General features: G+C 42.7%; 2 protein-coding genes across 5 annotated transcripts; one reads left to right on the plus strand and one right to left on the minus strand.

Moving 5' to 3' along the window:
• Positions 1-5,273: 5,273 nt before the first annotated feature.
• Positions 5,274-11,629, minus strand: LOC115173352 (uncharacterized). Of its 4 annotated transcripts, XM_029731352.1 has the most exons (9): positions 11,314-11,629; positions 11,006-11,110; positions 10,785-10,851; positions 10,421-10,574; positions 10,100-10,136; positions 9,682-9,992; positions 6,263-9,266; positions 5,994-6,075; positions 5,274-5,695 (listed from the first exon to the last, which is right to left on the minus strand). In XM_029731352.1, exons 1-9 carry the CDS (start codon positions 11,329-11,331, stop codon positions 5,547-5,549), a joined length of 3,927 nt encoding a protein of 1,308 aa, XP_029587212.1. In that variant the 5' UTR covers positions 11,332-11,629; the 3' UTR covers positions 5,274-5,546. The 4 variants fall into 4 exon arrangements, with proteins under 4 accessions (XP_029587212.1, XP_029587211.1, XP_029587210.1 ...); XM_029731351.1 differs by having other exon boundaries at positions 10,791-10,851; positions 11,006-11,629; XM_029731350.1 differs by having other exon boundaries at positions 11,006-11,629.
• Positions 11,630-14,062: 2,433 nt separating this feature from the next.
• On the plus strand, positions 14,063-26,244 carry LOC115173130 (uncharacterized). The gene is made up of 7 exons (XM_029731064.1): positions 14,063-14,166; positions 15,748-15,852; positions 16,007-16,073; positions 16,284-16,437; positions 16,722-16,758; positions 16,866-17,176; positions 25,767-26,244. Exons 1-7 carry the CDS (start codon positions 14,149-14,151, stop codon positions 26,242-26,244), a joined length of 1,170 nt encoding a protein of 389 aa, XP_029586924.1. The 5' UTR covers positions 14,063-14,148.
• Positions 26,245-27,823: the final 1,579 nt, after the last annotated feature.

A 27,823-nucleotide genomic window follows, 5' to 3' on the forward strand; every position in this document is an offset into this window, starting at 1 on the left:
GTCTGTGGACTCAGTTGAGGAGGAGCAGGATATGGATATCTCTATTGGTATGATAGCAGCTGGTGACGACTCAATTTATGATCTAGAGGAGGTAAATAGGTTTTTGGATCAGACTTTTGGGAAATCTGTCAAATTGGCAGAATATTTTGATGTTGATAAGTTTGTGAGGTCAGCTGTGATGTTACAGAAGACGGTGGGGTTCGACCAGTTAAGTGAGAAGAAGCGGTTTCGCTTGAGGAAATTTGTTACTGCTGTCACAGCAGCAAAAGGTGGTGGGAAACGTGGTCAGGGTAAGAGAAAATTTAAACGATGTTGATCATGCTTCATAGGGTGTCTTCTTTTTTCTCTTTGGTTTCTCTGTGGTTTCTTCTGCTTTTCCTTTCTCTTTTCTATATGGAGGTACTAAGGGTAGGTTCTCTCAATATTAATGGTGGAAGGGACAGGAATAAGAGGGCTTGGGTATTAGAAATAATAAAACAGAAAAGGCTTAATGTAGTTTTTCTACAGGAGACACAGTGATGAGGAAAATAAGGTTGACTGGGGTATGTGGTGGGAGGGGCAGCATATACTCAGTCATGGTACAAATTTCAGTGCTGGGGTGGCAATCTTGTTTTCTTCAGGCTTAGGGGTAACTGTGGTATCTACAACAGAGATTGTCAAGGGTCGGGTTTTATTGGTCAAGGCGGAGGTTATGTTTTTTTTTTTTTTTTTTTGGAATGTATATGCTCCTAATGAGGGTACAGAGCGTATTGCTGTATTTGACAAAATAAAGGAAACTTTAAGACAGTGTGACCAAGAGGGTTGTATGGTTTTAGGGGGGGACTGGAACTGTACAGTGGATTTTACTGTTGATCGCACCGCTGAAGAACCTCACCTGCGGTCAGCCACTTGCCTGTCTGGTCTACTAACTGAGTTTGAGCTTTCTGATGTGTGGAGAGTCAGGAATGCAAAAGTTAGGCAGTACACATGGCTAAAAGTTAATGAAGGTCGTGTCAGTGCAGCAAGGTTAGACAGGTTGTATGTGTCTGATCAATACTGTAGTAGGGTTGGAAGGTGTGATATTACTCCTGTGGGTTTCTCTGATCACCATTTTGTTACTGTTGATATTCATTTGTCCTGTCCACGAAGGTCATCATCATACTGGTATTTTAATGTTAAATTGTTACATGATGTCATGTTTTGTGAAAGGTTTTTGTTGTTTTGGGAAAAATGGAGGGTTACAAAAGGACATTTTGAGTCCTTGAGACAATGGTGGGAGGTTGGGAAGGCCCAAATACGATTATTTTGTCAACAGTATACTGCTCTGTCTCGAATTGAAGTCAAAGAGACTATCAAGGCCCTTGAACAGGACATCAAATCTATTGAATTGAAGCTGCTCACTCAGAACGACCCTGGATTAGTCATGAATTTACAGGACAAGAGACATGAACTGAGATTGTTTCTGCATGAAAGAGTGAAGGGTGCCTTGATTAGGTCTCGGTTCGCTTCCCTCAAGGACATGGATGCTCCTAGTGCTTTCTTTTTTAACCTAGGACAATCGACACTGCAACGTAAACAGATGGTCTGCCTTCGTCTGCCTGATGGGAAGGTGACCACAGATGACAGGGAAATGCGTCAACATGCCGTAGATTTCTACTCTGCCCTCTATAAGGCGGAGGATTGTGACTCTCTGTGTACTGAACAGTTGCTACACGGTCTTCCTCAATTGGGACCTGAGCAGAGAGTCGCATTGGACTCTGACATTACACTGCAAGAGCTGTCCACAGCAGTTATGCAGCTCTCAACAGGCCGAGCCCCTGGCATTGATGGTTTACCATCTGAGTTTTATAAACACTTTTGGGGGTCTATTGGAGAGGATTTTTATGAGGTGATGTGTGAATCTTTTCATGAGGGTTCTCTTCCTGTATCCTGTCAACGTGCGGTGCTTTCATTATTGCCAAAAAAGGGGGATTTGGCTCTCTTAAAAAATTGGAGACCTGTTGCGTTGCTGTGCGCAGAATATAAAATTGTTTCTAAATGTCTCTCAAACAGGTTGAAAGAGTATCTGGGATTGTTGGTCCATGAGGACCAGTCTTGCTGTGTACCTGATCGCTCTATTGTTGACAATTTGTTTCTGATAAGAGATGTTTTAGACATTTGTAAATGTGGGTTTACTTTCGTTGGATCAGGAGAAGGCTTTTGACCGTGTGGACCACCAGTACTTGTTTAAAACAATGAAAGCCTTTGGGTTTGGGGATGTTTTTTTGTCGTGGATGAATTTACTGTATGCTGGGGCCTCGTGTATGGTGAAGGTGGGGGGTGGTTTGAGCTGCCCCATCCCTGTCCAAAGGGGCATCAGGCAGGGATGCCCAATTTCAGGGCAGTTATACAGTCTGGCGATTGAACCAATGCTTTGTTTTTTAAGAGCGAGGCTTACTGGTTTCTCTGTGCCAGGTGTAATGAAGGGTCCCACGATAGCACTGTCTGCATATGCAGATGACGTGACAGTTTTTATTACAGGGGCTGAGGATGTTAAGGTTCTCTCAAACGCTCTAAAGGTGTATGAGGGGGCCTCCTCAGCTAGAGTCAATTGGGGAAAGAGTGAAGCGCTGTGGGCAGGTCAGCTTCAGATGGGGTCTGCTCCACGGTTACCAGGGGGACTTCAGTGGGGCAGAGATGGGATGAAGACTTTGGGGGTTTTTCTAGGCTCCGATGTCTTTCAGAAAAAGAACTGGGAGGGTGTAGTGGAGAAAGTGTGTGCCAGACTGTCAAGATGGAAATGGGTGCTGCCCCAGCTGTCTTATAGGGGAAGGGTACTGGTAGCTAATAATCTTGCTGCCTCTACCCTGTGGCACAGACTAATGATTTTACAGCCACCAAAGGGTCTGATTCAAGAGCTTCAGAGGACCCTTGTCAATTTCTTCTGGTCTGGACAACACTGGATAAAAGCTGCAGCCCTGTACCTGCCACTACACGAGGGTGGGCAAGGCTTGGTGGATATTTCCTCTAGGATCATGGCTTTCCGGCTTCATGCAGCCCAGAGGCTGTTGTACAGAGACAGTTCTAGCTGGGTCGACACAGCCTATATATTGATGAGGAGAGCGGGCTGTTTGGGCTTAGATAAGCACCTTTTCCTCTTAAAGCTGGAGGGGGGGATTTGCCTGGCCTGACTCCATTTTATGAGTCTGTTATGCAGGCTTGGAGAGTTTTTGTGAAGTCTCGTAAGGCCGGCACGCCACCAGGGATGTGGCTTTTTGAAGAGCCTCTTTTTCACAACACTGCCATCCAGTCCTGTGTTCTGGGTTCAGCTAGCCTACGTTCATGCCTGTTAGGCGTGGGGTGTACTAAACTGGGTCATCTGATGCGGAACAGGAATAGATCGTTGGAGGAGCTGGGAGAAAGAGCGGGGATCCGATCATCTCGCCTCCTGAGGAAGGTCGTCGATGAGGTCTGTGACTCCCTGCCAGTGCTTCATCTGCAGTATGTGACTGACATTTCCAATTGTGATCGGTGGAAGGAGGGTCTGGATTATGTGTTCCCTGCACTGATTGTTAGTGCTGCAGCGGGGGCATTCGTGGAGGACGTGGGGATGCTGCTTTCTTTCGATACCCCGGAGCTGGGGGAGTTCAAGGAGGTGGGAAAGAAGGCCATGTACAGAGTATGTGTAAAGGTGTCCCATGCATCTTCCCTGGAAGGGGTAAAATTGACGAGGTGGGCGGGTGTGCTTGGTCCAGGTGCCTCCCCAAAAGGCTGTTGGCGATCACTGTACAAACTGCCTATTGATAAGAGGACAGCTGACCTCCAATGGAGGATAGTACACGGAGCTATAGCCACTAACATGCATCTGGTACACCTGGACCCTACTGTTGGGGAGGGGTGTCCATTTTGTGCTGAGTCTGAAACTCTGGCACATATGTTTTTACAGTGTCCCAGGTTGGTCGGGATGATTGACCTGATCACAAATTGGTTCTCAACGTTGGGAGAGGTTTTTTCTTCCCAACTGTATATATTTGGGCCAAAGTACAGGTTCAGTCGAAAGGGTGTAGTTGTGTTGCTTAATTTTGTGTTAGGGGCAGCAAAATTAGCGATATGGAAGACCCGAAAGAACAGTATTCGGGGACAGGGGTCTGTTGATGTGGTGGGAATGCTGGAGGGAATGTTGGCAGCGAGACTGAGGGTTGAGTTTGCCTATTATAAACTGGTCAACAATATTGATCTGTTTATGAGTATATGGGGTATTTAAAGGCTGTTGTGTATAGTTACTGTGGAGGAGGAATTGGAGTTGTGTTTTTAATTGATGTGTAACTGTGTTTTTTGTATGAGTATTTATTGTATGGTGGGCTCCCAGACCCAATAAAGATGATTTAAATCTCTCTCTCTCTCGACCTCTCTCTCGACTCTCGACCTCTGAATGTTCGGCTATGAAAAGCCAACTGACATTTACTCCTGAGGTGCTGACCTGTTTCACCCTCTATAACCACATTATTATTTGACCCTCCTGGTCATCTATGAAGAACGTTTGAACTACAGTACTTGAAGAACAATCTGGCCTTAATGGTCATGTACGCTTATAATCTCCACCGGCACAGCCAGAAGAGGACTAGCCACCCTTCAGAGCCTGGTTCCTCTCTAGGTTTCTTCCTAGGTTCCTGCTTTTCTAGGGAGTTTTTCCTAGCCACCGTGCTTCTAAATCTGCATTGCATGCTATTTGGGATTTTAGGCTGGGTGTCTAAATAAGCGCTTTTTTTGACAACTGCTGATGTAAAAAGGGCTTTCTAAATAAATTGTACTGATTGATTGATGATTGATTGTATGAAATGGATTAGCATATATCCATCATGTAAAATGAACAATGAGCACTGTCTCCATGGAGTATAGCACTGCAGCCTTAGGCAATGTATATTTGCGTGGTGCATAACATTATCTCATATCACATGCATGGCAAGACATGATTGATGTAATTAGATGTTCTGGAGAGATCCCACCCTCCTTCCCCAACACATGTAGAATGCTTAGAAACCACCAGAAACCTGTGAAATGGATCAACAGATGTGGTTTTATCTCCTCTCAAGGTCTGTTGATTTACAGTATCTCAGAATCAGGAACTGTCATCTAACTAAATTGAGAACATCTGGTTATCTGACGGTCTATGCAGCAACTATTGTATTAGAGACAAGCTCTGGTTATTTTATTTATTTTACAAGACAAGTTGTTATGAACAAATTCTAGGAACACTGCCTTGTTCAGGGGCAGAACAACAGATTTTTACCTTGTCAGCTCAGGGATTTGATCTAGCAACCTCTCGGTTGCTGACCCAACGCTCTAACCACAAGGCTATCTGCCGCCCCAAGTCCTGCCAACTCAAAAACTGCACAATAAATGTGTAACCAAGGGGGAACTAGTGCATTTCTCTGAGAAAAGCTGCTTCAGTGCTACCAATCATCCAAAACACTTGTAAAACAATTTGCATTTATTTGATCAAATAGACTTTGAAAGGGTAGACATGCAGAAATTCCTCGTCAAAAGTCTTGCTGTTACAAAAGTAGGTCTTCATGCAGCGTAACAGGTTACAGGTTCTTCTTGGTGAAGCGCCTGAATGGCTTCATCATTGCTGAAAAGACCCTGACAATCAAGGATTGTTTTTTGATAGGCTGAGATATGGAGGGAGAAACCTCTCCAACTGGAGATTCAGCACCATGAGCCTCAATGTGTGGAGCTAGAAACACAAGAGAAATGGAGAAACACAAGAGAAAGAGAGAAAGAAAGAGAGAAAGAAAGAGAGAAAGAAAGAAAGAGAGAAAGAAAGAAAGAAAGAAAGAAAGAAAGAGAGAAAGAGAGAAAGAGAGAAAGAAAGAGAGAAAGAGAGAAAGAGAGAAAGAGAGAAAGAGAGAGAGAAATACAGTATAATAACTTTGATAAATAACAGTGCAATGAGTTTGGTAGGCATACTCTATGTTTCTAACACACACCTAAACAAAACTACAAGCTATAGGAGAGCTCTAAAACATCCTTACCTATGCAATGTCCATCAGTAGAGGGAATCTCAGTCTGTTCCTGGACTGAATGGCAGTCCTTTTTGTTTCCTCTCTTGGAACGCTAACAGGAGAAAGGTAAAGAAAATGGTACAGAGAATATATAAAGAAATGGAACACTTCTGAATCCAAGGCAACAATTTAGTGATGAATAAAAACATATTTATCTCATATATTTGTCTTATCATAGCCACATCAATAACATCAGCACCTAACTGGAACAAAAAACAAATGCTAACTCCCTGCTATACCTTGAAGTTGATCCTGAGTTTGGTCATTGAAAAGCAAAGGAAGCTCCTTCTTGCTTTCTGCTCAGCCCCCCTCTCTGTCTCAGCCTGGTCTGCTGGGTTTGTTGCAGCAGAAGCTGGTCTTGACGCCTCCTTGCGTCCCTGTACCAGCTGCTGGGTCAAGGACTTTACCAGGACTCTGTCAAATGCAGGGTCCTGGGAGGAAATAGCTGCTTGCAGGGTGTTATAAGAGCCAAACTCCTCCATCAAGTTTTTATGTACACCTCTGAACACCCTGTGGATGTGCAGGTTCTGGGAATATTCCTGTGTCCTGGAGAATCTGGATGCAGCACAGAACTCAGACAGGACTTGTCTGATGAGTTGCTGAGATGTTTCTGTCATGTCTGGTGCCTGTTGGAAGGGTCCATCTAGGGCTGAGGGTCTGATCTTCGATAGCAACCTTATCACCAGTACAGTGACCAAACAGATGACATCATCTTTGCTGGAGTCCATCAAGTACTGCAGTGGGAATGCAGTGGCACTGCTGATGTCTGGGCTGATTAAGAGCTCCCTCAGATGGCCAGAGCTGCTGGGGATGCTCACCTCCTTCTCTTCAATGTCAATCCCATCTCCCTTTGGTACCAAAGAGGTTCCCTTGCTGGTGAAAGATGGAGTAGTGGAGGATCGAAAAGAGGCTTTAGCACTCGGTGGTCGGCTGCTGTCAGTCATTGGACTGTTACGATGCAGGGGTTCATCTGTGTGTGCCATCATCTTTGTCCTTAGGTCACTTGTAGAAATCTCTGGCATTTTAGAGTCCCTGGTGTCGATGCAGGAGCTCCTGACGATGGGGCAGGTCAGATCAAAAGGCACTTCGTCAGGGATGGGAGTGCCAGGGAGGTTGATCTCTAACTCACACTCTGACCTAGGACCCTTTGAAGAGCTAGACAAGGAACTACGACCCTTTAAAGAAGTGGACAAAGATGAACAGGTTCTAGGGATGTCTTGGCAGACTTGTTCACTGTCATCCTCACTTTTCTCAACCTCCTTCAGCATAGTTCCTACCATATCGTTGATCTGAAGGAGCTCCCTGGAATCCTTAATTCGCCCTAAGTTTGAGATTTCACTCTGGATAGCAACCAGGATTTCCCCAAGGGTCTCTTTGGAAGAAGCATTTTCTGTCCTTTCGGATCCGGATGGCTTCAGCCCTGTGAAGAAATCCTTAAGTATGTTCTTCATATTGACGCAGATGGTCTTAGCTGTTGACCAAAGCTTCTCTTCTGATATTTTAACACGCAATTCAGTATCATCCAGTTGGGAGCCCCCGTGGGAGCACTGCAAAACTCTCCCACTTCTTTCCAGGAGCACAGTGTCAGTGGACTCATTTTTCTGGAAAATAGTCGCCATTCCTTTGACAAAGGTTTCCACTAATCCAGGGGCTGTATTCTGAGAGGACATGGAGGCAATCTCTGATGGCGAGCTAGATGATAAGCCAGCCTGCAGACTTTTCTGAAGACCAGTATGGCTGATCTGTGTGATAAAGGAATGACTAGATCTCATCAGCACTTTACTCACTGCCTCTTCTGCCTGAGTCTGAAAGTCATTGCTAGAGAGCTTCTTAATGCTCTGAATCAGACTAGTAGAGGACTGTGTGATTCTGACACTCTCTTCTGAGCTCAGTTGAGAACATTGAGTACTCACACTCAAGTCTTCATTGGGTGAGGGTGACTGGGAAATAGTATAGTCATCAAGCTTTGATAGGACACCATCAACAAGCCAACAAGCATCTAGGGACTCATCAGATGAACTGACAACGGCCAAGCATTTACTCTCCACTTTTGATAACTCTGACTTGTAGATGGAAAAAACACTGCTAAGAACTTCTTGAGTGCTGTTATCCAGATTGGAGAGACAGAGAGCTGGTATTGGTTGGCTCTCACTGGGAACTCTACTAAGTTTGGTGCTGGGTAACTGGACCTCAACAGTTGAAACAGTTGCCTTTTCCAGGGTGTCTGAAGACTCCTGAAGAGAAGCATCCTTAGCCACACCTTCTTCTCGAGCGGATAGAGTTAAAAGGTCCCTCAGCTTTGCTCGTATAAGGCCATAGAGTGTGCGGGCTGGAGAGAAGGTTATCTTCTGTGAAAACCCTGTTTTGTGGTCATTTACAGGAACTGGCCAATCAACTGCTTCACATTTGCCTTCAAATGATGCTATCGTCTCCATGCCTCCCACAAATGCCTTAACAATCACTGTGGCAGTGGAGCTTACAGATGTCAGGGCTGTGCAGCTGGTATTCAGGGGAGCTTCAGTAAGGCTAGGAGCAGCACTAGAAGGCCTAGAGGAAGGAGCCACGCCAGAAGAGCTGCTGACTTTCCTTGTAAGGATGGTGCTCACCGCCTTGAGGGCTTTAGACTGAAAGTCGGGGCTAGAGAGGGTCTGAAGCTTTCTGGACACCACACTGCTAGAGGATCCAGTCTCTTTGAGAAAGTGAGTGGTCCCTTCTTTCCCAGATGGACACTCAACATCAAGGTCACATTGAAGATTGGTCAGAAATTTAGACCCCAAGATTGTCATCTTCTTGGCCAGATCCAATAGGATGTTGTAGTCCTGTGCCATTTTGTCCATTGTGCCGACAATGGCATTCAGCACATCATCGGTCACAGGGTCCATGAGGGGCTCGATAAACCCTACCCACTCTGGCTCAGACGTTTGGCTCTGTAGCTCGGCCAGGATCTGCACCGAGGCTACCCGAATGACCTCCTTGCCTGCTGCTATGTCCTGACTGTCCATAGGGGGGCAACTCCCTGAGCTGGCCTGAATGGCCACTGAGAGGCCAGAGTTAAGCTGGTGTACTACCTCCCCCGCGATAGCATAGCTCAACTCGGAAGAGCTGGAGGAGGTGGGGTTGGAGTGACCCTCAACCAGGGATATCAGGAGGCTCTCTTCCGTTACCCCAAAGAGAGCTTTCAGAGGCTCCTCCATGAGGGGAGCCTCTCTAGTTGCTGGCAAACTCTGCAATGAGGTCTGGGAACTTGAAGATAAACACACAATCGCCACTTATGCCATGCAAATGTGACCAGCCAGCTGGTATCTAATCTGGGTCATTAGTGAGCTTGAAAATCAAATGAGAGCAATGATGGTTTACTTCTCATACCACCGTAGTTCTAGAAGCCTAAAGCCAACTGACACGAGTTTTTGCCAGATTTTGATGTTTGTACGACATCAGAATATGATTAATTCTGAAAGGCATGTACCTGATCTATTTATTCATAGATTACTTTATGGCTAACCCAGTTAAAAATTACTTTCACCTGGACCCACCCCCTCAGGGGCAACATTTCTGACCAGAACTTCAAACTACAAGGTATGAATTCCAAGTTAATAATTTATGATAAGTATGGGTCAGGTCTTGCAATTATTAAGTTGAAATATTGCTGTGAACATACCTCTTAGGCGACCAGCATGGTGATGAGGTTCTGCGAGTGGATTTTTGGCGGCACCCTGAACTGCCATTCCTCCTCCTCTCCTTAGTCCAGTAGTTCATCTCACTGATCAGCAGCCTTTTCTCTCGCTCATCCAGACTGCCTAAGGAATCCTCAGACCCTGTCAGAGAGCACTGGGATTCTGGGGAGGCTGCCCCACTCCTCAGGTCCACACCCATGATACGAGCTAGCGCTGGTAGGAGAATGCGGAGGGCTGTCTGGGTCACGACCTTAACAATCTTCAGACACAGCATGGAGAGCTGCTCGAATGTGAGCTATGGCCAACAAACAGAGTAATGTTTTTGTCAATCAAGCAATTCCATGACACCATTCCCTATATAGCGCACTACTTTTGACCAGACCCTTATGTGGAGAGACTTACGTTATTTTTCATGCCATGCTGAATCACTCTCCATTGGCTAGAGAAAAGAAAAGAAAGGAAACATATTTTAGCTGCACACTGGTGTTGAGTTAGTGGAGTCACTAGATAGCCATGTTAGGGAAAATAAAAGTGTATTTAATTAAGCTATTAGCAAGTACATGAGCCATTTTGTTCTTGATTTACAGGAAGAGTTAGGGGTGTGGTTACGGTGATGTTAGGGTTAGGTGTAGTGTTTGAAATCGCATTTGTGGTTAGAAGGTGCACTATGACTATAAATTCAGAGTTGTTGTATGTGAGGTTGGAGAAAGACATGGGACTTGCTCATCAGTTAGACTCCTCAGGAAGGAGAGGAGGATTGGGGCACAGCATGTCCCAATCTTGAGAGAAGGCATTAGAGTCCTCTGAGCCTCCTTCTCCAGCTGCTCAATGATAGATCCCCTTTCCCGGAAACCACACCCGGGTGTCTGAGAAGACTCTGGGAATCCGCAAAGAGAAATCTAAAGTTGAATCTGAACTTTATATCTAATTTCCTTCACCTTTAGTGATTTGATTGCACTGGACAGGTAAAAGCACATCTCTCTGCGGGCCTCCACTATATTGCTTTCACCTATATAGATACTATCTTCTCAGATCAGTGCTGATGAATTTGAACACAACCTGCACCCAACATGAAGTAATCTCGGACCTGCACCAATGCTGCTGTCCTCCTCCACGGAAGTCTTCTTGGCACTGCCACTGGACTTACGTTTAGCCTACATGACAACAGATTATAGGTCTCATAGCAGATCTAAGGTCAGTGTAGCGTCTCCTCCTAATGCTTTAAGGTTAGGATTTAGTGATAGTAAACTAATCCTAGATCTGTGCCTAAGTAGGCAGAGGATATGTAAAGGACAGCATATTTCTTACCTTGCCTCCAGTCCTGTTCTTGTTGTTCTCATGTGTCTCTGTTTCATCCTTCATATTCTCCACAACTTTATTTTGATCATCCGGGGAATCCTCCCATTTCACGCTCTGGTGGATAAATGAGAGGTCAATAGCAGTCTTAGGTTGTGACTTCATAAAACAACTTATTCGCTCCTATTTTAAACAAAATGGCAATAGTGGTCAGATTTCAGTCCATGGATCAAACCAGTGAGACCTATTGCTGTGGTAGTGACCTACTATACTGTTAGTAATTTCTCCTCTAAACTCAAAATAGGCTAAATGAACCATACCTTGCTGTTGTCTGACATGATGTGTAGCTTATTGTTGTAGGCTATTTATAGGTAATACTAATATCTCCTTTGAAAAAACGTCAGTGAACCATCGGCAGACAACTGAAGTGAATATGAACGTCCTTGAATTATGCCAAAGCATTGTTGAATACTCGATTCCGATTGGCTGAAGCAAGGGCATTCCTCAAAGATGTCATACACACATGATGTCACAATTAGGCCTAAGTCTAATGTCTATATGAATTGTCAATGTCATTAGAAAACAGATCATAGCTTGTCAAAGTTCTGCCAAAAGAAAATATTTGTAAGTCCACGTTTTTGCGTTTAATTTATGGTTTATCAAGCATCCTCATTCATCACCATGCACAAAAACGTAACTCGCTGCAATCCATTAGCTATAATTCTGAGGTTGCAAAGCTGCAAAACTAGGACATGCAATAAATTATAACCACTTGCACTTAGAATAATTTAAAATCAATGACGTTCTAGGGGGCTTTAACTATTTCAGCATTATGGAGCTGTCCGCTGCATAGAGCTGACACGTTTCTAGGCGTCAGGGGAACGTGCCATGGTGCTGAAATGTTTCGAGCCTGGGCAGCACCTGGTGCTGAAATGGAGCAGGGCTCAGTTCTATGGGTATCTCATGCGGATTTTCTTGCTAGCCTATGTATAACGATACTATAATTACATTATTTTCATCCATCCGTCAACAAAAAGGGCATGTCAACGTTTCCCAAGCAATAATGCAATGAAGCCAAGCAGAGATGTATAGTTCTTCATCCAGAGGACGAAGTTCCACTGTATCATCTAAAACCTTCAGAGAGATCCCTTAAAACTGCAGAATAAATTCTCCACAGCTGTTATGGTAGCTAGGTTAATTTAGCGAGACATGGACAAATCCAACACATAGCGTTTCTACTGAGTCCTGCTTAGAGGTGACTGACTGTCATGTTGCTAGTTGGAGCGAGCAGTCGCACTTCGCTTCGCTCCACAGGTAATATTACACTTCTTTATATTACAACGGTTTGATTTGTTTGATCTGAGTAATTTTCCCTATTTAAAATGTAAATCAATTTATAACATTTTTGACATGCGTTTTTCTGGATATTTTTGTTGTTTTTCTGTCTCTCACTGTTCAAATAAACCTACTATTAAAATTATAGACCGATCATTTCTTTGTCAGTGGGCAAACGTACAAAATCAGCAGGGGATCAAATACTTTTTCCCTCACTGTAAATAGAGTTGGAGTCGAAGTGTGTGTGCACACAGCCACCTCTTTAACCACTCTTCAAAATATTTGGCAGCCTTTGAGATGGAGAGGCAGGAGAATGAGTGACAGAAGAAGAGTCTAATAAAAGCATGGCTTCTCTCCCACTCCTGCTCACAGCAGCAGTGCAGTGGAGTAGCTTCAACAGCCATAGGCCCAGGAATTTCACATCACATTCCATGATACAATGCAGAATACGGCTTCACACAGAACAATCACCAAACCCATTAGATAACACTTCGCACATCACAGCCAAACATCATGTATCACATGAAGAGGCATGTGTGTTCTCCGGACGTGATACTTTGTCATGGACCTTCAGTTTCGATCTTCGCTCTCTCTCTCTCCCTCTCCCCCACCTCTCTCTCTCCCTCTCTCTCCCTCTCTACCAAACCTGCTGTCTCGACCTCTGAATGTTCGGCTATGAAAAGCCAACTGACATTTACTCCTGAGGTGCTGACCTATTTTACCCTCTATAACCACATTATTATTTGACCCTGCTGGTCATCTATGAAGAACGTTTGAACTACAGTACTTGAAGAACAATCTGGCCTTAATGGCCATGTACCCTTATAATCTCCACCGGCACAGCCAGAAGAGGACTAGCCACCCCTCAGAGCCTGGTTCCTCTCTAGGTTTCTTCCTAGGTTCCTGCCTTTCTAGGGAGTTTTTCTAGCCACCGTGCTTCTATATCTGCATTGCATGCTATTTGGGGTTTTAGGCTGGGTGTCTAAATAAGCACTTTGTGACATGTGCTGATGTAAAAAGGGCTTTATAAATAAATTGTACTGATTGATTGACGATTGATTGTATGAAATGGAGTAGCATATATCCATCATGTAAAATGAACAATGAGCACTGTCTCCATGGAGTATAGCACTGCAGCCTTAGGCAATGTATATTTGCGTGGTGCATAACATTATCTCATATCACATGCATGGCAAGACATGATTGATGTAATTAGATGCTCTGGAGAGATCCCACCCTCCTTCCCCAACACATGTAGAATGCTTAGAAACCACCAGAAACCTGTGAAATGGATCAACAGATGTTGTTTTATCTCCTCTCAAGGTCTGTTGATTTACAGTATCTCAGAATCAGGAACTGTCATATCCCATGTGATATGTCAAAACAAGTTGATGCATGTATTATCATGGTGCATTGGGTTTGTATTTGTATTTATAATGGATCCCCTTTAGCTGCAGCAGCTACTCTTCATGGGGTCCAGTAAAATGAAGGCAGTTATACAATTGTAAAAACATTACTATACATTCACAACAGATTTCAGGGGCTAGGCTGTCAACAGCACGTACTGTGACACTATGATATGTATTCTGATTAAGTCAACAATACCTCTAGGCATATCTGACGTCATGTATTTGATATCTTATGTGAAGGTTAATGTCCATATTGACATCAGTTCATTGTGTTTGAGGACGGTTCACTGACGGGTTTTCAACGGATAAGATTAGATTAGACTAGTTTAATAGTTACAGAGCAGCTACAGTAGCCTATCAGAACAGCTGCAGTATCAGAGGCGCATAGCCTTAATTAACGGGCTACACATAATGGCTGACGACAGCCAGGTAAGGTTCATTTTAGCCTACGTTTAACGAGCGTTAGAGTTTTCCTAATTCCATCTTGTTCTAATGGCAGGTCTGCCTTAAGTGCAGAAACTATGGTTGATATTAGAAAATAAGTATGATTGGACGTTTAGGCAAGTAATTCCAATTGTGGAATTGTTGTGGGATGTTAGCATACCATACTGCGCGTGTAACATTAGTGCCATGGAGGATTGTGCAGGTCGGCAGGTTGCTACAGTAGCCTAGTAGCATGTATTTTATAGGGATCAGATCTGGCTGACTTTTTCACCTGAGCTGCTCGTTGGCTGTCCATAATGAGCCCAGCGAGCAGGATGTGTAGCTGGACTCTGCAATAATTAGCTCCCAGAGCAATTACAAATAACTATTCTTGTTTTAAAAGCGTCATTACAACTAGCGACATGACAGTCAGTCACCTCTAAGCAGGACTCAGTAGAAACGCTATGTGTTGGATTTGTCCATGTCTCGCTAAATTAACCTAGCTACCATAACAGCTGTGGAGAATTTATTCTGCAGTTTTAAGGGATCTCTCTGAAGGTTTTAGATGATACAGTGGAACTTCGTCCTCTGGATGAAGAACTATACATCTCGGCTTGGCTTCATTGCATTATTGCTTGGGAAACGTTGACATGCCCTTTTTGTTGACGGATGGATGAAAATAATGTAATTATAGTATCGTTATACATAGGCTAGCAAGAAAATCCGCATGAGATACCCATAGAACTGAGCCCTGCTCCATTTCAGCACCATGCCGCGGTCTCAGGTGCTGCCCAGACTCGAAACATTTCAGCACCATGGCACGTTCCCCTGACGCCTAGAAACGTGTCAGCTCTATGCAGCGGACAGCTCCATAATGCTGAAATAGTTAAAGCCCCCTAGAACGTCATTGATTGTAATTTATTCTAAGTGCAAGTGGTTATAATTTATTGCATGTCCTAGTTTTGCAGCTTTGCAACCTCAGAATTATAGCTAATGGATTGCAGCGAGTTACGTTTTTGTGCATGGTGATGAATGAGGATGCTTGATAAACCATAAATTAAATGCAAAAACGTGCACTTACAATATTTTCGTTTGGCAGAACTTTGACAAGCTATGATCTGTTTTCTAATGACATTGACAATTCATATAGACATTAGACTTAGGCCTAATTGTGACATCATGTGTGTATGACATCTTTGAGGAATGCCCTTGCTTCAGCCAATCGGAATCGAGTATTCAACAATGCTTTGGCATAATTCAAGGACGTTCATATTCACTTCAGTTGTCTGCCGATGGTTCACTGACGTTTTTTCAAAGGAGATATTAGTATTACCTATAAATAGCCTACAACAATAAGCTACACATCATGTCAGACAACAGCAAGGTATGGTTCATTTAGCCTATTTTGAGTTTAGAGGAGAAATTACTAACAGTATAGTAGGTCACTACCACAGCAATAGGTCTCACTGGTTTGATCCATGGACTGAAATCTGACCACTATTGCCATTTTGTTTAAAATAGGAGCGAATAAGTTGTTTTATGAAGTCACAACCTAAGACTGCTATTGACCTCTCATTTATCCACCAGAGCGTGAAATGGGAGGATTCCCCGGATGATCAAAATAAAGTTGTGGAGAATATGAAGGATGAAACAGAGACACATGAGAACAACAAGAACAGGACTGGAGGCAAGGTAAGAAATATGCTGTCCTTTACACATCCTCTGCCTACTTAGGCACAGATCTAGGATTAGTTTACTATCACTAAATCCTAACCTTAAAGCATTAGGAGGAGACGCTACACTGACCTTAGATCTGCTATGAGACCTATAATCTGTTGTCATGTAGGCTAAACGTAAGTCCAGTGGCAGTGCCAAGAAGACTTCCGTGGAGGAGGACAGCAGCATTGGTGCAGGTCCGAGATTACTTCATGTTGGGTGCAGGTTGTGTTCAAATTCATCAGCACTGATCTGAGAAGATAGTATCTATATAGGTGAAAGCAATATAGTGGAGGCCCGCAGAGAGATGTGCTTTTACCTGTCCAGTGCAATCAAATCACTAAAGGTGAAGGAAATTAGATATAAAGTTCAGATTCAACTTTAGATTTCTCTTTGCGGATTCCCAGAGTCTTCTCAGACACCCGGGTGTGGTTTCCGGGAAAGGGGATCTATCATTGAGCAGCTGGAGAAGGAGGCTCAGAGGACTCTAATGCCTTCTCTCAAGATTGGGACATGCTGTGCCCCAATCCTCCTCTCCTTCCTGAGGAGTCTAACTGATGAGCAAGTCCCATGTCTTTCTCCAACCTCACATACAACAACTCTGAATTTATAGTCATAGTGCACCTTCTAACCACAAATGCGATTTCAAACACTACACCTAACCCTAACATCACCGTAACCACACCCCTAACTCTTCCTGTAAATCAAGAACAAAATGGCTCATGTACTTGCTAATAGCTTAATTAAATACACTTTTATTTTCCCTAACATGGCTATCTAGTGACTCCACTAACTCAACACCAGTGTGCAGCTAAAATATGTTTCCTTTCTTTTCTTTTCTCTAGCCAATGGAGAGTGATTCAGCATGGCATGAAAAATAACGTAAGTCTCTCCACATAAGGGTCTGGTCAAAAGTAGTGCGCTATATAGGGAATGGTGTCATGGAATTGCTTGATTGACAAAAACATTACTCTGTTTGTTGGCCATAGCTCACATTCGAGCAGCTCTCCATGCTGTGTCTGAAGATTGTTAAGGTCGTGACCCAGACAGCCCTCCGCATTCTCCTACCAGCGCTAGCTCGTATCATGGGTGTGGACCTGAGGAGTGGGGCAGCCTCCCCAGAATCCCAGTGCTCTCTGACAGGGTCTGAGGATTCCTTAGGCAGTCTGGATGAGCGAGAGAAAAGGCTGCTGATCAGTGAGATGAACTACTGGACTAAGGAGAGGAGGAGGAATGGCAGTGCAGGGTGCCTCCAAAAATCCACTCGCAGAACCTCATCACCATGCTGGTCGCCTAAGAGGTATTGTGGTGGCTAATTTCCGCATTACCAAATGAGGATTTACAAACACACCAGTCCGAGTTAAAACTACATCTTTAATACTTAAGATACTTTTGCAAAAGTTTTTGACCCCACCAATGCATTCTCTCGAATGAATCATTTAATGAGGTGCTTACAGAATGGCTCAGGGATCTTTTATAGCAACGATACAGCCCCTTCAACGTACATTGACAAACCACAGATACTTAGTAACAGTTCACAAAGGTTACGTTTTGTATGACAGATATCCATAAAACACATCAGACAGTAACTGCTATGTCAACCTGGTTCATTATATAGCCCAGTATCTGGTCTCCTTAGAACTGTCCCTCCCAGGTACGGTATAGAACGAAAACACCATTTCATCCAATGGCATATATCAATTGTCAACTCTAGATACTCCCATCTCAAGCAAACCCCCTCTTGACCCCACTCCTGGACAGGCTCACTGGAGGGAGTGAGCCTCTAGGCCATATATTATCACAGGATAAGTGTGAGATCTAAGAGACCATGGTCCCAGCCACTGCCATAAACCTCCCCACAATAAGGAAAAGGAGGGTGTGACTTGCTCACAGACATTGTGGAGACAAGTCATTGGTTCCCCAGTAATCACACCATCCCTTCACATGGTTTAAGCATAGGTAAAGACACATTCCCATGACGACAAGTCTGACCTCTCTTCTCTCTGGGCCCCAAGTGTCTGAGCCCCAGCTAAGGTAGACGTGCAACTGAAAAGACACCAGAGTCCAATGGACACTTTCTAATGACAAGTACCTCAAATAAGCATATTATACTAATAAAACATCTTAATTATCTATGTTACCCAACTAATTCTGATTCGTCCACGACATTCCCCTCTCAAGGGACTCCGTCCCTTCTAGAGAATCAGAACAGTAACGTTACAGCGGAACCAGTGTCTAAACGCAGGCTTCATAACAACAGAAAAGACAGTCATCCCTCTGTGTCCCCTCTCAACTTAAAAGAAAATCACCAGATTTAAGAACATTCATTCACATAGAACATACATATATTCTACATCAACCAAAAATCACAAAACAATAACTCATTGCATGGGGTTCCTGCACATTATTACCATCCCCCAACATTTGCTAAACACTCTAGCAATTTGTCTGGGAAGGTTATGATACACAGTCACCTGCACGAACCCATGAAGAAAAACAAAAAATGCATACAGTTTATGAGAGTCAAAGCTATATTTTCCATAGACAGTGAAAAGCACACAATGAATGCATAATGCAGTGCATGCACCAATGGAGTTTAATACAATAATCTTTAGTTATCTATCACACTCCAATGGATCAGCATAGTGTGTTGGAAATGACTATTTCCATCCCAGAAACTATAATTAGCATATCTTGTTGTACAAATCCAGGTAGTGACTCCTAGTTAAAATAAAATGTATCCCCTTGGTGCCTAATGAACATGACCCAAGACAAACATCATGATTCCACTATTTATAAGGCAATGCCTATAGATCCAATAGATTAGGATCATTTTCACTATCCAGACCAGAGTTCACCCATGTCATTCACCCATGGCATGCTTATAATAACCTCAACATCCTTAGATTGTTTTGATTGTTGTTATGAACTATCTCTAATACATTCATTTCTTCACCCATTTAGATATTAACATATTCAACTCAAATCAATCCTTCAGTTTTAAAATTCATTCAATTTCCAAATAAAATCATAATTAGAACTCAGTTAATTATCCATCCAAAATTTCAAAATGACATTGCTCAGTGATTCAAATTTGTCTTATCACTCAAAGTAAAAACTAAATTTAAACACACATCAATATTAGCAGAATGTCCATTCATTTTAACATCCAGTATAATTATCCCATAATTTCTACTATTAACAATTTTATCACGATTATTCTACAGATCAGTATCTCAATGCATTCTTAATCTAAATTACTATAATTTTACGTGGTGTAGACCTCTACAATCAACCTGATACCCCAAAAGCCTAAACAGTTTTGTGCACAGTTGACCAAACCCCTCTCTCTAGGCACTGATTCTTCTGGCGTCCTCTTCGTTCTTCTTCAGATAACTTTAAAGTTCAAAGTGAATGACCCATTATAATGTCCCAATGTCAATGTTTCACCTTAGATGCCCATTATGTCCTGTCCATTCGTCAACCAATATACCAGCAACATAAGAAAAGTTTAGAACAGCACCTTTCCCCATGCTCACTCCACGTGGACTCCTCTTACACTCCTGAGAGAAACATGAGAGAAAAGCAGTTGATAGCTTAGATCGGATACTGTACACCGGTTGCTGGCTTGGCCATTCCTCTCAGTAGAAATGGTTCGGACAGGGCCATATTCAACGCCTTCGTCACTCCTTCTTCAGCCAATTAGAGGGGGTTTGAGGTACACACACTTTTCGGTCCAATTATCTCTTCCATGCATTAAGATACCGTCTGATGTCACTTTTCATGATAACCTCGAAAGAACAGATCAGAACAACAGTTTAGTTCAGTTCATTAACTACATGATAAATTATTACTTTTACCAATTATTCTTAATACAAATGTCTAAATATTATTCAAAGAGAATAACAACAAATTCTATTGAAATTATTCTTTCACATTGGCTAATACTTCCCATCACAATTTCAACTCCATCGCAGAGACACAGAATCAGGAAGTTAGACCTATAACCCATCGGGAATTGAACAGAACAGACAACACAACAATACACTCCTTCACATATCACTCAAGGTGTGTAAACTTCAATCCAAATTTCAAAGAACTGAATCCAAACCCTCAAAGAACTGTATCCTCCCCCATTTTTTAACACATAACTCTCCATGAGAGTAATGTATAAAAAAACACTACTACAAATCAAAAGATAAAACAAAATGTCAAATAACATAACCAAATGAAAATCACAACTCTGAAAATCTCCACAAAGAAAAAATATTTACCCATATGGTTATAGGAAAACAGACTTCGAGCAGCCTACCCTTAGTGAAAGGCAATGCCCTATATCTCATAGGTGCAAATTACAAATATGTCTAAAAACTTTAAATTCCATCATAATTATACATTTCACGAATTACCTTGAAATCAGTATAACAAATGACCTAAAATGTATTATCCAAATGGCTTTCCCATGAGGCTGATCAGACCACACAGGAAAACCCAGACAAAGGTCATAAGTCAAACTACCCCTTCACAGAAATGTTTCTTACTATCCTAGACAAAAAAATAATCAAAATCAAACATTTTCTACATGTTGTATCACAGGTTACCCAGGACATTTCATTAACAAAAGAATCCACATCTTTAATTAAAACTCAGGGGAAAAAAACTTCCAAAAATTCCATGTGTATACCCCTTTAAGATATCTTAGCACTAAGTCATATGGAAAACTCACCAATCCCACAGGAAAGAGAAAAACAAATCAAACATACTATTTTAAGAACACCAACAAATAGTAATAACAAATGTGTTGTGTGTGGGTATTGGCAAACCCTAAAGTAAAAACAAACAAAAATGTCCAGGCCTCTTCCATTTTGGTAGTTTACAGCCTCAATCTCACTCACCCAAGATTATAGCCCCATGAAACATTCCAAAGAGAGACAATGAAATCCCCATTTTCCCAAAGAAAAACACAAAACACTTCTTTAGCAGTCATTATACTACACCAATTCAGAAACCCAAAAGTTAACTACAAACAAAACCTAATGATAATTCCACTGTACTCCCTCATCATTAGTTTTAATCTGCATCAATGTATATGCATGCTTAATTGACCCTTCGATACAATTATCCTGGTATCATTACTAGACCAATGTCCAACAAATATGTGATAGCTTTTTCCACCTTTGTATTGTTTCTGTTACCCCACTAAATGAAAAAAAAAGTGTTGCAAATGTAGTACATTTCTCAGCGTAAGAAATCAGCAATATTTAATTCCAGTCATTTAATAAAATGTAGTTTGAGACGTGTTCTCTCATGTCGCCTTTATCATACATACTTCAGTTGACTTTCATCCGTCCTGGAGGAAAGAATCCTACTCAAACACATCAGATAATACAATGTTTAATTAAGTGAAAACAACACCAAAAATAAACAATAAACAGTAAACAATAAACAAACCCATAACCTCTTTCCAGCAATCAAATCATTTCAACCTGTTGCATACATTTAGTAAAAACAAACCTTGTCGTTTAACAAATCTAAAACCTTAAAAAAGTGTGCCGTCTCATCAGCATAAGAATCAAAACTAACTTTTTTCCACTCATAATACACAATGTTTTAATTCCCCAAAGGTCAATACTGTTCAGCTCATACATGAATGATCTTCCTTCTGTCTGTACAGAGTCTGAAGTTCCAATGTATGCAGATGATACAGTGATAAATGCATGCAATTAACAAACAACCTACACAAGAACTCACTACTGTAATGGTTCAGATGACAAAGTTGCTCAGAGACTCATGTTTGCATCTCAATAAAATTAAAATAAAACACCAAACACAGTCTGCATGTTCCTCACAAAGAAAACACTGATGCCCCTGAGACAGATGTCTATGTATCAGGGAAAAAGTTCCACTGCATCATACTTGATTCCAACATCTCTTTTAAAAGCAAATGAAAAAGGTAATTCAAATAACCAAATGCAACCTAGCTAATTTCCAAAACATATGAAATTGTTTTACTACAGAAGTAACAAAACTATGCTTCAAGGTCTCAGAGCGAGTAACGTCACCGATTGAAACGCTATTTGCACACCACCTCGGTTACACTCACCCCCCTTACAAAGCTCGTCCTTGCGCTATCTTGCGACTCTACGTCTTACAGGAACGCGCACGCCGGCCAAGCACACGCACAACTGTGATGAATTCGCACTGTCCCTGTAAAATAAAATTAACTCAACCTGCAATTCACTGTACTGTCCTGACATTGTTCCACGTAATGGAAACAGAGTATAATGTTTAAATACATAAACTTCCTTCTCTAATTCACTGGTGTTACCTAAACATTCAAACCAAGAATCAATAACCAGCTTCACATCACAAAATCCTTCCTTCCAGCCAAACATAGCCCAAGCATAGCTCAGCGCACATAACCAATTCTTCTCATCTTTTGCTTTACCCGTAAGCAAAAAAATATAACCCACTACTCAACCAACGTTCTGCCTTACCTCTATAGTAAGATTAAACCCAAACTTCACAACTTCCTCTTCTCTTTCAGCTTTACACTTATGAAATATCCAAGACTTTAAAAGTAACATGTAAATCGCCATACTTATAACAATAACATCATTCAACTCTTTCTCTGTACGTCAGTTCCAGCAACAGACAACGTATTGTAATGAAACAGCAGGGAGCAGGTCTCGAACCCTCGACCTTCTAGGCCGAAGTCCGGCGCGCTATGAACTGTGCCACAAAAGCATGCTCGCCCGGTAGGGTTGATTTCCGCGCTTATAAACCCAGGGTCGTTACAGTATCATATCAAAATTCCCTCGATATTATTTTCTAATGAATTAGTCTTTCAATTTAAACTAATCAAGCTATCAAAACGTTACATTTATATCTTACACAAACGCTAGCAACCGTATCTCTCCAGGCAAAACATACCAATAGCTGAATTAACATTTAGTTCCCTGGTGGATGGGCTAGGATAACCCTGGCCTCCTGCGTGGCAGGCGACAATTCTACCCCTGTACCACCAATGCTATTTCATTGAACAAGACTCCCAGCAAATAAACCCATTCACAATTGTCTGTCGTCGTAAAATCAGGCACATATTACCGAGACAATTCCCAGAAAATAGCCCTCTTAAAAAATCCAAGATTTACACCAGCGATGATTCTCACATACCAAATGAATAGATTAGCAGTCAAAGAGTAAAATCAACATTCATAGACTAGGAAACAGATCTTGCGCCTTTTAATAAAAGTAGATTATGTTTTCTCAACGTATTTCAATTACTTTACTTCATCATATTAAAATCAGCCAATGATAATTAGTTTGATGGATACCCTAGGCTTTGTCCGACTTTATCAATAATGTCGAGATTCCATCTTAATTCGCTCTAACTTTATGGAAAACGGTTTATTCAATAACTCCTCTCATACTGGGAGGAAAAATAAAACCGTTTCAGACCTTAGACCTTAAGGGCATTTTTATTTCAACTGTTGTACCCAGATGGGGATAATACAATAAGCATTTATAGTTACATCGTTAGGGTAAGAACCAAAAGCGGACACACGCCAATCAGTTTCTAGAGCACAATTTCCCAAACATTGTAGACAGTTTAATAACGCTTAAAACCTCATCTTTATTAAATTATCCATTAAAGATACCAACTCAAAACCTACGTACGTCTACGAATGGATGGTTTAAATTGTATCTAATTATATTCTCACCATTACTTTATCAAATCTCTAGTAATCGATTATACACACATACAATTTATCATATTTTCACAGAATCCATATAAAACGTTAGAAATGTTTATGTACTCACACAGAACTTTAAGGATCACCCACACAGGATTGGCCCGATACTCACACAGAACTGGTCCGATGTTCACACAGAACATCAGAACATAATTGAAAGGTTACTCACACAGAGTAAACCTACTCACGCTCACACAGAACGCTCCTACAAAGATTACCTAGTGGTAACTTTAACAAAATACTCACATAGAGTAACCCAGGGCATACCTGGCTAGCACATTTAAAATAATTGGAATTCACCACCTCTGAGGGTCACTTAGACAGTCACACAGACATTCTCAGAACTAGGTCCTTATTCCAATAGGGCTTCACCAAGTACCATGTTTCACACAGAACACACAGTCACCCTGGCCCCTCACCCCCACAGACCGCACCAATCCCCACTGTGATCAATTCAGTGTCAGGACGGCTCTAGGTCGCCCGCAACCGACCAGTGGCAGAGTATCATTGAGTCCGCAAACTCTCAGTTTTCTCTCCTCTGACTCGGCCCTGTTTACGCCTCCAAGGTGCCCCCCTCACAAAGGAATACACACTCAGAGCTCACGTAACAGAGGCTAATTTCTAAAAACTCGACTTCAAGTGTGTTTTGCTCACCTCTTTCTTTTAAAAAAACTAAGTTCGAAATGTGGTATCCACTCGGCTCGCTGCCTCTCAGATCAAAGGTGGGTCCATCTGCTTCGTTCCCGAAGTGTGGTTTCCCTGAGATCCCAAGTTTGAGGGATCCCTCGTGCACGATTTACCTAGGTCGTCAGGAGCGATCACCAAGTGAAGATTCACATCACATCCTCGTCGCCAAATGTGGTGGCTAATTTCCGCATTACCAAATGAGGATTTACAAACACACCAGTCCGAGTTAAAACTACATCTTTAATACTTAAGATACTTTTGCAAAAGTTCTTGACCCCACCAATGCATTCTCTCGAATGAATCATTTAATGAGGTGCTTACAGAATGGCTCAGGGATCTTTTATAGCAACGATACAGCCCCTTCAACGTACATTGACAAACCACAGATACTTAGTAACAGTTCACAAAGGTTACGTTTTGTATGACAGATATCCATAAAACACATCAGACAGTAACTACTATGTCAACCTGGTTCATTATATAGCCCAGTATCTGGTCTCCTTAGAACTGTCCCTCCCAGGTACGGTATAGAACAGAACTATTTCATCCAATGGCATATATCAATTGTCAACTCTAGATACTCCCATCTCAAGCAAACCCCCTCTTGACCCCACTCCTGGACAGGCTCACTGGAGGGAGTGAGCCTCTAGGCCATATATTATCACAGGATAAGTGTGAGATCTAAGAGACCATGGTCCCAGCCACTGCCATAAACCTCCCCACAATAAGGAAAAGGAGGGTGTGACTTGCTCACAGACATTGTGGAGACAAGTCATTGGTTCCCCAGTAATCACACCATCCCTTCACATGGTTTAAGCATAGGTAAAGACACATTCCCGTGACGACAAGTCTGACCTCTCCTCTCTCTGGGCCCCAAGTGTCTGAGCCCCAGCTAAGGTAGACGTGCAACTGAAAAGACACCAGAGTCCAATGGACACTTTCTAATGACAAGTACCTCAAATAAGCATATTATACTAATAAAACATCTTAATTATCTATGTTACCCAACTAATTCTCATTCGTCCACGACAGTATGTTCACAGCAATATTTCAACTTAATAATTGCAAGACCTGACCCATACTTATCATAAATTATTAACTTGGAATTCATACCTTGTAGTTTGAAGTTCTGGTCAGAAATGTTGCCCCTGAGGGGGTGGGTCCAGGTGAAAGTAATTTTTAACTGGGTTAGCCATAAAGTAATCTATGAATAAATAGATCAGGTACATGCCTTTCAGAATTAATCATATTCTGATGTCGTACAAACATCAAAATCTGGCAAAAACTCGTGTCAGTTGGCTTTAGGCTTCTAGAACTACGGTGGTATGAGAAGTAAACCATCATTGCTCTCATTTGATTTTCAAGCTCACTAATGACCCAGATTAGATACCAGCTGGCTGGTCACATTTGCATGGCATAAGTGGTGATTGTGTGTTTATCTTCAAGTTCCCAGACCTCATTGCAGAGTTTGCCAGCAACTAGAGAGGCTCCCCTCATGGAGGAGCCTCTGAAAGCTCTCTTTGGGGTAACGGAAGAGAGCCTCCTGATATCCCTGGTTGAGGGTCACTCCAACCCCACCTCCTCCAGCTCTTCCGAGTTGAGCTATGCTATCGCGGGGGAGGTAGTACACCAGCTTAACTCTGGCCTCTCAGTGGCCATTCAGGCCAGCTCGGGGAGTTGCCCCCCTATGGACAGTCAGGACATAGCAGCAGGCAAGGAGGTCATTCGGGTAGCTTCGGTGCAGATCCTGGCCGAGCTACAGAGCCAAACGTCTGAGCCAGAGTGGGTAGGGTTTATCGAGCCCCTCATGGACCCTGTGACCGATGATGTGCTGAATGCCATTGTCCGGCACAATGGACAAAATGGCACAGGACTACAACATCCTATTGGATCTGGCCAAGAAGATGACAATCTTGGGGTCTAAATTTCTGACCAATCTTCAATGTGACCTTGATGTTGAGTGTCCATCTGGGAAAGAAGGGACCACTCACTTTCTCAAAGAGACTGGATCCTCTAGCAGTGTGGTGTCCAGAAAGCTTCAGACCCTCTCTAGCCCCGACTTTCAGTCTAAAGCCCTCAAGGCGGTGAGCACCATCCTTACAAGGAAAGTCAGCAGCTCTTCTGGCGTGGCTCCTTCCTCTAGGCCTTCTAGTGCTGCTCCTAGCCTTACTGAAGCTCCCCTGAATACCAGCTGCACAGCCCTGACATCTGTAAGCTCCACTGCCACAGTGATTGTTAAGGCATTTGTGGGAGGCATGGAGACGATAGCATCATTTGAAGGCAAATGTGAAGCAGTTGATTGGCCAGTTCCTGTAAATGACCACAAAACAGGGTTTTCACAGAAGATAACCTTCTCTCCAGCCCGCACACTCTATGGCCTTATACGAGCAAAGCTGAGGGACCTTTTAACTCTATCCGCTCGAGAAGAAGGTGTGGCTAAGGATGCTTCTCTTCAGGAGTCTTCAGACACCCTGGAAAAGGCAACTGTTTCAACTGTTGAGGTCCAGTTACCCAGCACCAAACTTAGTAGAGTTCCCAGTGAGAGCCAACCAATGCCAGCTCTCTGTCTCTCCAATCTGGATAACAGCACTCAAGAAGTTCTTAGCAGTGTTTTTTCCATCTACTAAGTCAGAGTTATCAAAAGTGGAGAGTAAATGCTTGGCCGTTGTCAGTTCATCTGATGAGTCCCTAGATGCTTGTTGGCTTTGTTGATGGTGTCCTATCAAAGCTTGATGACTATACTATTTCCCAGTCACCCTCACCCAATGAAGACTTGAGTGTGAGTACTCAATGTTCTCAACTGAGCTCAGAAGAGAGTGTCAGAATCACACATTCCTCTACTAGTCTGATTCAGAGCATTAAGAAGCTCTCTAGCAATGACTTTCAGACTCAGGCAGAAGAGGCAGTGAGTAAAGTGCTGATGAGATCCAGTCATTCCTTTATCACACAGATCAGCCATACTGGTCTTCAGAAAAGTCTGCAGGCTGGCTTATCATCTAGCTCGCCATCAGAGATTGCCTCCATGTCCTCTCAGAATACAGCCCCTGGATTAGTGGAAACCTTTGTCAAAGGAATGGCGACTATTTTCCAGAAATATGAGTCCACTGACACTGTGCTCCTGGAAAGAAGTGGGAGAGTTTTGCAGTGCTCCCACGGGGGCTCCCAACTGGATGATACTGAATTGAGTGTTAAAATATCAGAAGAGAAGCTTTGGTCAACAGCTAAGACCATCTGCGTCAATATGAAGAACATACTTAAGGATTTCTTCACAGGGCTGAAGCCATCCGGATCCGAAAGGACAGAAAATGCTTCTTCCAAAGAGACCCTTGGGGAAATCCTGGTTGCTATCCAGAGTGAAATCTCAAACTTAGGGCGAATTAAGGATTCCAGGGAGCTCCTTCAGATCAACGATATGGTAGGAACTATGCTGAAGGAGGTTGAGAAAAGTGAGGATGACAGTGAACAAGTCTGCCAAGACATCCCTAGAACCTGTTCATCTTTGT

Source organism: Salmo trutta, chromosome 34, assembly GCF_901001165.1.
Source record: "Salmo trutta chromosome 34, fSalTru1.1, whole genome shotgun sequence".
In the NCBI taxonomy this organism is placed as follows: domain Eukaryota; kingdom Metazoa; phylum Chordata; class Actinopteri; order Salmoniformes; family Salmonidae; genus Salmo; species Salmo trutta.

Bases quoted from the DNA above. Each gene is read 5' to 3' on its own strand.
- LOC115173130 (XM_029731064.1), top strand. The intron at 15,853-16,006 runs GTAAGAAATATG...GTTGTCATGTAG, and splicing joins AGAACAGGACTGGAGGCAAG to GCTAAACGTAAGTCCAGTGG. The intron at 16,438-16,721 runs GCAAGTCCCATG...TCTTTTCTCTAG, and splicing joins CTGAGGAGTCTAACTGATGA to CCAATGGAGAGTGATTCAGC.
- LOC115173352 (XM_029731350.1), bottom strand. From the start codon at position 11,158: ATGAAGTCACAACCTAAGACTGCTATTGACCTCTCATTTATCCACCAG. The intron at 10,137-10,420 runs GCAAGTCCCATG...TCTTTTCTCTAG, and splicing joins CTGAGGAGTCTAACTGATGA to CCAATGGAGAGTGATTCAGC. The intron at 9,267-9,681 runs GTATGTTCACAG...TTTATCTTCAAG, and splicing joins CCATGCTGGTCGCCTAAGAG to TTCCCAGACCTCATTGCAGA.